Source organism: Nannospalax galili, unplaced genomic scaffold (genome assembly GCF_000622305.1).
Source record: "Nannospalax galili isolate Female #2095 unplaced genomic scaffold, S.galili_v1.0 scaffold85, whole genome shotgun sequence".
NCBI classification, from domain to species: Eukaryota; Metazoa; Chordata; class Mammalia; order Rodentia; family Spalacidae; genus Nannospalax; species Nannospalax galili.
The window spans coordinates 8,678,076-8,689,228 of NW_008358866.1; the positions used below are offsets into that span (position 1 = coordinate 8,678,076).

Below are 11,153 nucleotides of genomic sequence, written 5' to 3' on the forward strand. Positions count from 1 at the left end.
CTTTTTTTCTAACACATGCATTTATCATTATACTTTTTTCTTGGAAAGTAAGACTTGTTCACCGCAAAGTTTAAAATGCCTTCCTTATCACTCAGTGTAATTGCTTTTATAATTTTCATTATAATTTTAAAAATTATGTGTGTGTGTGTTTGTGTGTGGGTTTCTGGACATGAATACAACCCCCACAAATGCCAGAAGGTACCAAAACCTCTGTAGCTGGAATCATAGGCAGTTGTGAGCTGCCAGGCATGGGTACCGTGAATCAAACCTGGTTCTCTGTAACAACAGTAATTTCAAAAAATTTATTTATCATGTATTAAAAGTTTACTGTTCAACTTTCAAAAAAAAAAAAAAAGAAAATGAAAAAAAAAAAGAATTTTGATGAGGGATGATGAATTATGCCGGTTAGCATGATCCAATAAAAAGTCCACTGATACTACTTCACTTGATAGACTTTCCCAAGGTAATCATAGTTAGTAGATCACATTTATTTCTATTAGTGCTTAACTTGTCACAATGATGGTGTGAATGGCGGATGTGGACAAGGTTTAGTTTTGATAAGTACTTCACTCTTTGTGAAAAGCATTTCAAGAAAATTTATGTTATATATTTCCTATGTACTCTTCCCTAAATGCTTATATGGAATTGTAAGTTTAGCTGCTTAGTGTTGGATCAAGTAGAGGTCACTAGAAAACCAGAGGTGGTTAGTCATGGTTTTTTCTTTGCAAGACACAAACCTGTTTGACACTTTAAATAAATTATTGATTAGAGAGTTTCATACAATGTATTTTGATCATATTCAGACCCCTCCTCTTCCTCTTCCCCCACCTTACTTACCCCTCCCCCATTTTCATGTCCTCTATTATTTGCCTTTTTTTAATTTAAAAAATTTTAATTTATTTTATGTGTATAGTGTATTGCCTGTGTGTATGTAAGTGCACCCATGTTGTGTAATGCCTGTGGAGGTCAGAATAGGGCATCAGATCCCCTGATACTGGAGTTGGGGTCATTGTTAGCTGCTGTGTGGGTGCTAGGAAACAAACCTGCTTCCTCTACAAGCGCAGCCACTGCTCTTAACCACTAAGCCATCTCTCCAGCCCTATTATTTGTCTTTAAAAAAACAAAAAATTAAAGGCCTGTGGGGTCTAGTCTGTGTTTCCCAAGACCCTTTCTTTGGGTTGCTATCAGCATTTCATACTTGAGTGAAAAGTCATAGAAACAACAGAAAAGACTGAAGAGTCTACCAGTTGTACTGTTTTTAGCACCAGGGGTTTTAAAACGAGAGACTATAGGAATCATCCTTCCAGATCAACAACAACTGGGTAACTGCCAGTCTGGACCTCTGTTTTCTAATTTTTTAAAAAAATATTTTATTTTTTATTTTTATTTTATGTGTATGAGTGTTACGCCTGCATGTAGGTAAGTGCACCCGTGTTGTGCAGTGCCCACACGCGGAGGACAGAAGAGGCTGTAGGATTCCCTGGAACTGGAGTTACGGGCAGTTGTTAGCTGCCGTGTAGGTGCTGGGATTCGAACCCAGGTCTACTGCAAGAATAGTCAGTGTTCTTAATGGCTGAGCCATCTATCTCTCCAGCCCCATTTTCTTTTGTTTTTTTTTTTCCTTTTTTTTTTTTTTTGTCTTTTTTGAGACAGGGTCTCCTTGTAGCCCCAGCTGTCCTGGAACTCATTATGTAGACCAGGCTGGCCTCAAACTCACAAAGATCTGCCTGCCTCTGCCTCCCAAGTGCTGGGTTAAACATTTTCTAATTTTTAATCAAATGAGTTATTATTATTGTTCCCAAATATTTTGTGTGCTAAGGGCTACACCAAGACCAGCTATTTAGGACATTGATTCTACATATTCTGGAAGCATTCATAGGTTTATAGTAAGATTTGAGTGTATATGATTTGAGATCTAAATATTGGAGGAAGGCTTTGGTCCTCTACTGTGAACCATGGTTCCACATTCCTCTGGCTGTGGGCTGATGGTGGAACAAAATGGAGGATGGAGGACTTCCTGATGTTATTCATTAATTTCAGTCTTCCTTTCCCCACAGTCCCCTCCCCTGAGGTCCCAGCTTGTGTATGGCAGAGACTTTGCTTCTTATGCTGGGGACAGGAGAGGTCTCTGGCATTTACAGATTTTGGTTTTAGGAGGACTGATTCTCTGGAATGAACCTCCCATCTCTGTTGAGGCCAGCTGTGGTCTTCATTCCACATGTGGTTCTGGGTATCCAGGCCTTGATGTTAGCTCTCCCACTACCAGACACCAAAAGCTTTTCCATTATTTTTCTATTACTCTTCTATAGCCCCTGTATGCTTTCACCTATGCCCTAATTGAACTTCTAAAGATTAAAAAAAAATCACACTGGGGCACAAGGGTATAGCTCAGCCATTAAGAGCACTGGCTGCTCTTGCAGAGGACCCAGGTTCAATTCCCAGCACCCACTTGGTAGCTAACAATCATTCATAACTCCAGTTCCAGGGGATCCAATGCCCTCTTCTTACCTCCGTAGTCATTGCACAACATGGGTGCACTTTAAATACATGCAGGCAGTACACTCATACATATTAAATAAAAGTATAAAATCTTTTTTAAAATTAAAGTCTTGGAAGTTTTAAAAAAAAATCTCAAATTAGAAATATGTAATTACATCTTAGAATATAAATTCACAGTTCTATATGTCTACTATAATTTTAAAATATTATTTACTGACAAAACTGTACTACCAACCAGGCATGGTGGCACATGCTTTTAGTCCCCACACTTAGGATGCAGAGGCAGGTGGATCACTGTGAGATTGATGCCAGCTGGGGCTACAGGACCAAACCAAACCAAACAACAATAAAAAAGCTGTATTACCAAGCTTCAACAATTTGTCACTGTTCCTATGAGTTTGCTATTCACTCCCTTTCCAAATTCTTCAACCTTTGCAAAGTTTTTCAGTGTAATCATGTTGTTTCATAAAGCAAACAGTGCTACTAAAATATTTTTAAACAATAAAAATAAAGTTCAAATTCTGAGAAATTAAAACAAACAAGGTAGCTTTCAGACCTGCAGTAATCAATGATTCCTTGGGCCCATCTGATCTCCAGATTGCATCCTTTATGCAAGCTGTCTCATTTTAAAGGTAGACAGGTATAGACTTGAATCTTTAAAGTAGATTAATAATTTGGCCAGCCACTGAATCAGAGGGGGGAGATGGTGGTATGACCTGAATATTATGAGTTGCTCCTATTCTGAGATTGTGATCAGAAAAAAATGTGGACGAGGAATAGATGTAGTAAGATAGTGATAATTTAACATTCAAGATAGAATGTTTTATGTACCACTGGGGGCGGGGGTGGGGGAGAACACATGGGAATAGACTATTCAGCACTCCTATTTGTTTTGCTTAGCTTATCTGAGAAATTAGGAGAATAATATTTGGGGTGCTTTTTTGAAAATCCTTTAGAACCAGACTACCTATTATGTCAAAGCAAGACAACAAATTTTATGCAGAAACAATCCAGCCAGTGTGTCTTTGACTTAGTACTTTTCCTGACATTAAGTCCCAAAGATCAGCAAGCTGAAGTACTTGTTAATGCATGCCCCTCCAATATTAGACAGTACTTCTATTAAGCTAGTTTTCATGCCAAATGTGGTATACAAACAAATTTTCTTATATGTTTTAAAACTTTTTATTTATTATTCTTAATTTATTTGTGTGTATTGCCTGCATGCATGTAAGTGCACCCATGTCATGCACTGCCCACGGAGGTCAGAAGAGGGTATCAGATCCCCTGGAACTGGAGTTGTGGATGGTTGTTAGCTTCCATTTAGGTGCTGGGAATTGAACCCAGGTCCTCTGCAAGAGCAAATAGTGCTGCTAACAACTGAGTCATCTCTCCAGCCCCTACAAACAGATTTTCATCACCAAGATAAATGTTGCAAACATGGCCACCTCCCTCCAACACTGATGGTGGGATTCTCTGCAGATGCCAACTGTAGCAGTGATATACAAGCCTTTGTGCTTCCCTCAACCACTCTAATCAAACTCATCTGGGGACCCCTTGCAAAGCAGATTACCTGTCTGTCTCACCCACATCAAATCATGGCTTACCACAAACCCTCGCCACACATCTTTTGAACCCCTAACTTAGGAATGAGTCCATAGTCCTTTTAGAAGATTCCCTTTACTAGATAGAATCATGAATTTTAGTCCCAAAGAACTTTATATGGTCTGTATAAATTTCTTGGAAGAAAGTACAGTTTTGATTAGCCATCTTAAAATGAAAACCTCTAAAATGTATTCACAAGAGATCATAGATGAGAACCTGAACAGAACTTCCGGGTAGACCCATTGTGTATATTATGTGAACAGGATGACTACAAGCCAGCACAGTAGTGAGGCACAGGTAAAAGTTGGTCAAACTGTGTCTGAATCTAGTTTACTACTTATTAGCTGGATAACTTTGATCACATTCTATAACTTCTGAGATAATAATCCCCCTTTACATAAGCTTATTAATACTGAGAATATATAAAGTGCTTAGCATAGTACTTCTCACTTAGAAAACAGTATGCACTGTTACTCTATTGTTATGAGTATGACTTAATCCTGTATAAGAAATTTCATGACTAATTGTGAAGTTGTCAGAGCTCCATGTGGTACTCATGTCCTTCCTAATGTCTAGACAAAATGGATAATCTTAACAGCCATTAGAAAAGAAACATGTAACTTCAGCAGAGCTAGCAGAAAGCTCTGTAGTGAACAAGTCAAGACATTATTCTTTGTTCTTTTAAAGAGGAAATTCTTGACAGTGTTTGATAGAATATTTTCTCAACTTTTCTGTCAATCAGCAGTTCTCTTTATTTTGACAGATATTGACAGAAGCTTTGCCTCAGTGATTTGCTCATCTGAATTTAATTTCAGTGTTTCACAGGATAATGATGGAACAAGTGAAAAAAATTTTCTGTTATGTCAGGACATTCAAGTATTAGTGGTTAAATTCACAGCATTAGCAATGCCCTTTTAAGAAACATAGGCCAGGTGTTGGCACACACACACAGTCCTACCATAACTGTAATATTTTTTATATTTAAGTAGAACTTTACTTGGGAACTGAACAACATACTTAACGTTTAAAAATTTTAAATGTTGAAGTTTAAGAATTACTGTCTTTAACCAAGAGAAATCACTATTAGTAAAACAAGAATGTATAACCTCAAAGTTAGAAGTCATTGCTACCTAATACCTCTTATTATTAATATGTTTACAAATACATATTGTACCTACTTTTGCTTCTTGGTTATGCCAGTTATACATTTAATTTTTTAATGTGTAGTATGAAATAACTTATTCAAATCTATAGTTACAAGTTTTTTTAAAAAATGCTCTTCTAGCTTTTAGTAAAACATGGGGGAGACTTGTTTGCTGAGAATGAAAATAAAGATACTCCTTGTGATTGTGCTGAAAAGCAGCACCACAAAGATCTGGCCCTCAATCTGGAATCTCAGATGGTGTTCTCTCGGGACCCAGAGGCTGAAGAAATAGAAGCTGAGTATGCTGCATTAGACAAACGAGAGGTAAGGTGTTCTTTTGTTTCTTTTAATTTTTAAAATTATGCTTTTATATTAAATTTTTTATTTTTCTTCTTTAAAACTCAGTTTCAGTGATCATCTTTGCAGTATGCTAAATAGCCTTAGCAGAACTTAATCCATAGCAATATGTATAAAAGAACATCTGCAAAGCCTGGGAGTGAGTCTTTCCTCTCACTTGTTAATATGTTTACTAACATGGAAATGGATTGTTTACGTCCTGTTTTCCCCTACTGCTTCATGGATCCACTCTTCATCCTCAGTCTTTCCCTTTCTCACAGATTGCTCTTATCAGCACACAAACCTTGCTAACTGTCATCTAAAACACAAAACCAAAGGAAAACTAACAAGGAAAAAATGACCACTGATTGCTGTTCCCCAGCCCTGCCCCTCTTTTGTTATAGTCTCTTGCCTCTGGTCTTCATTTCAAAAGAACAAAATGTAAGTCTGTACCTACCAGCATCCTCACTTTCTGTTCACTTTCATTCCCCTGCATTAGGGCATTCTCTTCTTCTAGGATGGACCTGAACTTGCCATGGAGTCACATGTTAACTTTTTTCTTCATCCTCTTGTCTCCTCATCTTGAATGCCTCAGCAGTACTTCACATACCTGACTTCTCCCTTCCTAAAGAAATACTTCCTTGGCTTTAGAGGCATTATTCTGCTTTCCCTGTTTGAGTAAACTACTATCTACTCAGTGGCACAAACATAAATGTGGCAGGCATGCTTGACTTTTCATATCTCCTTAACCTCGGCATATTGCATCCAAACAATCATGGAATCCTGTTAATTTTAGCTCCCAAAATGTAACCTGAATCTGTTCATCCTAAACTGTACTCTTACCTCTCTGTCTCTTTAGTTAGGTTACTTATCGAAGAGAAAGGGATCCTATGTCCTAAGTATTTTGCTGACCCTTTCACATAATATTTAATCCAGAAAATATTTGAATACGTTGTCGCTGTCAAAATAAGGTGAATTTTACTCATCCAACTTAAGATCCAAATATCTTCTGTTTCCCATATTGCCTGCCTTTTGACAGTCCCTGATTCTGAGTGAAACAGATATTACTACTATAATATTAAGATCATTTAGTGAGAAGACATTTTAGCATTAATAATCCAGAAATAATGTTGATGTGATTAAATGGATAGCGAATTATGATGATTCATTTAGTGTTTTTATCTCATGACACCATCTTAATTTAATTCATAATTATGAATTAAAAGTAATAGAACTTGGTAATGGTGATAAAATACATTTAGAATAAAAGTATAAATTTAACATTTATAATCACAATGAATTTAATATAGTTATAATAAACTATTATATTAAATTGAAAAATATTACAGAACATTTAATACTAAATTTATAGAGAAGTTTCATAAGTGATGACGATTAAAATATACCAAAATGGTAGTTGTGGTTATAAGTCATTTTCTTTACTATTATTTTCTGTTTTCGTTCCTGCAGTTGTAATAAATATATACAGTTGAAAAGGTAAAGCAAAAAAATTCTCTTTCCTGACTCTATCCCCAGATGGTAACTACTTTTTATACTGTGAGACCTCAGCAACTATGTAGAGAGTTTTTGATGTGGGTAAAATCATAAAATACATTGAGTTTTACTAAAACTTTTAACTTAATGATTTATCACGGACCCTTTTCCAGGGTCAGGACATATAATTTGTATATTTTAAGTACTTGCTTGTTGATGAACGTTTAACTAATTTAGATACTTTTACTTTACAGCTTGAGCTATTTTTTGTTTTTTTATGGTATAGTATACAATATGTCATGTAAATCTTAATTTAGTCCTTTTTTTCCAAAGGATTCATTTATAAATGGGTATGATTCACTGTTTAAAGAATAATTTCATTGAATTATATAAATTACCTTAGTGCTGTTTTAGTAACAAAAATAACAAATTAATCAGATGACTTTTAAGAGCCATCATCATTTTTGGATTTTTAATTTACTTTTTAAAAAATATTTATTTTTATTTTGTGTGTATGAGTGTATTGTCTGCATGTATGTAAGTGCCCCTGTGTGATGCCAATGTCTACAGAGCTCAGAAGGCATCAGATCCCCTGGAACTGAAGTTACCAAAGGGTTGTTAGCCACCATATGGGTGTTGGGAATCAAACTTCAGTGCTCTGCAAAAGCAACCAGTCCTCCTAACCTCTGAGGTATCTCTCCAGCTCCTAGTTTACTTCTTAATCCCATCCTCCAACAAAATTGAGGGCCTGCTTTGACAGGCACTGTCTTAGGTTAATTGGAGATATCAGTGAGGAGCAAAGATACCTGCTCTCCTGGCATTTCTATTCCACCAGGGAGAAACACACAGGAATTTAAAGAGTAAATGAGCACATAATCTTCAGAGAGTCGTACCTACCATAGGGAGTAGAAACTGAGTTTTTAAAGCACTAAAAACCAGGAAAACTGGTGAACATAAAAGTATGCATTGTAAAGGGTGGAGTGCCTGTCCCGGAAGGCTCCAGGTTCTTCATCTGGCTGGGAACCCACATGCTAGGCATTGCCTTAAATTAATCTGCTCTGCTTTGTAGGAGCACAGCTTCCTGCTAGGTCAAAGCACAGGGTATTCTAGGTATTGATGCCTAGGCAAGAACAGCTCAATGAGAGAACTTGAAAAGAAGCTAAGTTCATGGAGTCACTAAGAAATTGGTATCAGGGTGGAACCATCCTTTCTTCTCTTTCCCCAAAGTGTCTTTCATGTCTTAAATTCTCTCTCTCTCTCGCTCTCTCGCTCTCTCGCTCTCTTGCTCTTTCTTGCTCACTCTCGCTCTCTCTCTGCATGCATGAGTGCGTACGTGTTTAGGTCAAGACATCTTTCAGGAGTCATTCTCTCTTGTGACCTTGTCAGATCTGGGAATCAACCTTGGGTCATCAGGTCTGCACACAAGTGCCTCTACCCCCTGAGCAATCTTGCAAGCCCCATGCCTTTTTTACAGTGAAAGTGTTTCACCTATAGGTGAAAATAGAAGCAGTTTATCTTTGCAAAAGGAAAGCGAACGGTGCCTTTTTAAATCCTTCCTGTAGAAGGGAGAGCTAGTACCCACTTAAGACTGAGCAATACATTGAGATGCTTCGCATGACCTAATTGCAGTTCTGTTGCAGAGGTTCACAGAATATGGCATACGTTCACAAAGGCAATATGCCTTTGTCCTTCAAGAATTCCTTTTTCCCATTGTTATCTGTTTCTGGTTAGAATTTCATGCATTAAAAAATTCAGTGTCTGGGAACTAGAGAGATGGCTCAGCAGTTAAGAGCACTGGCTACTCTTGCAGAGGATCCAGGTTTGATTCCCAGTACCCACATGGCAGCTAACAACCATTTGTAACTCCAGTTCCAGGGGATCTGACACCCTCTTCTGTCCTCTGCGTGCATTGCACAGCATGGGTGCACTTACATGCATGCAAGCAATACACTCATACACAAAAATAAAAATAAATAATAATTAATGTCTGTAATATACTGTCCTTTCTTGTATATCTGAAATCCAAACTCTTTAACTATGTTGTCAAAATTCCACAGAAAGCTAATTTTTTTTAATCACTTGCACTATTGGTTTTTAAGTAACACTGATCTGTAGAGTCATAATTAAATTCAGTTTACTCTCAACTGATTTAACATGAATCGGGTAGATGAAGATGATGGCTCATCTGAAAAGAACATTAGGAAATCAGTGCAGGAAGTAGACACTTGCCACCATTGGGGATATCAAGTAATAACGCTCATTGCTAAGGGAAAGAGGGATTCCTGGAATCTCAGACTCAACTTGGAACATATTTTCAAGGACACTGATAGACTTTATGTAACTTCTGTACTGTAATGAATGCTACAGATTTAAATCATTAAGAATTTGCTGTGAGAAGGGCTGGAGAGATGGCTCAGCATTTAAGAGCACTGGCTGCTCTTGTAGATGACTGGGTTTGATTCCCAGCATCTACATGGTGGCTAACAGTTGTCCATAACTCCAGTTCCAGCCAGGCATGGTGGTGCATGACTTTAATCCCAGCACTCAGGAGGCAGAGGCAGGCAGATCTCTGGGAGTTTTAGGCCAGCCTGGTCTCCTTAGTGAATCCAGGCCAGCTGGGGCTACAGAGAGACCCTGTCTCAAAAAGACCGAAAAAAAAAAAAAAAAAAAAAGCATAACTCCAGTTCCAAGAGATCCAGTGCCTTCTTCTGAATTCACAATATGGATGCATCAGCCTACATGCAGGTAATGCACTCATACACATAAAATAAAAAATTAAAATAATAAAATAATTTCTTAAAAAAAAAAAAAGAATTTGCTGTGGGGCTAGGCATGGTAGCATATACCTTTAATCCCAGCACTGGGGAGGCAGAGGCTGGCACAGGCAAATTGAGATTGAGGTTAGCCTGGTGCTACATGGAGACTGGGGAAAGTGTCTTTATAATTAGCTTGACAACAAACTTGGGCTTTTTCTAATGGTAATTCATATTCCAGTGTTCATTTAATAGAATCTCTATTTGGAACATTTTGGGTTAATTTTTCATTTCTTTCTAGTTAATTTCATGCATTATCAAAATAGGGATAGCTATGGCAGGATGGCTGAATAGATGCAATGTGAAATAGGTAGTTTATGGCATGTAATGTAAAATGTGCACGTAAGTCTGCACCTGAGTTTTAACAGGAAGAACAGTACAGACTGATTATGCAAACTGATATTACTAGTATCTCCTGTGTTAACATTCTAAGCAGTTTTTATTTGTAAAATTTATCATTCTGCTTGTAAGTAATCCTCAGCAATTTATAGGTTTACCTTCTGTTTTAATCCTTGTATTTTTTTAATGTCATGATATTAGCATTTTAAGTTCAGTAAAAGCTTTTATTCTTAACACCTGGATTTTTACGAACCCAGGATAATGATTTTGAATGGCTAATGAGTGTTGTAGCATGGAGATTTTTTTTATTTTATTTATTTTTATTTTATGTGTATGAGTGTATTGCCTGCATGTATGTGAGTGCACACGTGTCACGCAGTGCCACAGAGGTCAGAAGAGGGCTTCGGATTCCCCTGGAACTGAAGTTAAGGACGGTTCATAGCTGCCATGTGGGTGCTGGGAATTGAACCCGGGTCTTCTGCAAGAGCAGTCAGTGCTCTTAACCGCTGAGCCATCTCTCCAGCCCTGCATGGAGATATTTTTAATTCCCTTAATATATATTTTGAGTTATTTCTATTTTTTGCTTTTGCAAGTAACAGAGGATTGGTTTGTCCACAGTGCAATAGATTCTTAGAAGTTAAAAGGTGAATATTCAAAGGAAAGCTCATGATACATGATGCTAAGTTGATAATTTTTTTTCACATGGTGAATCTGAGGACCAGCTTATTAAAACTTTACAAGCATTAAGTGTTGTGGTTTTTTTCCTAACCTTGGCCAAGTTGCTAAATAAAAAGTTTGTACTTTTAAGAATGTTTGTCTTTTAACTTTGTAATTTGCTGATTGTCATACACTTTTCTTAAAATCTTAGTAGACTTGAAACTGGAGAGATGGCTCAGTGGTTAAGAGCACTGACTGCTCTTGCAGAG

General features: G+C 37.2%; 1 protein-coding gene across 3 annotated transcripts in view; it reads left to right on the top strand.

Moving 5' to 3' along the window:
• The window catches only part of Ankib1 (ankyrin repeat and IBR domain containing 1), a 142,102-nt gene that overhangs the window by 65,601 nt on the left and 65,348 nt on the right, over positions 1 to 11,153 (top strand). For all 3 annotated transcript variants that reach the window (XM_008822540.2, XM_008822541.3, XM_029558357.1), the window contains exon 4: positions 5,387 to 5,569. In XM_008822540.2, coding sequence (XP_008820762.1) covers positions 5,387 to 5,569 — 183 coding nt within the window. The remainder of the gene's footprint in view (positions 1 to 5,386; positions 5,570 to 11,153) is intronic.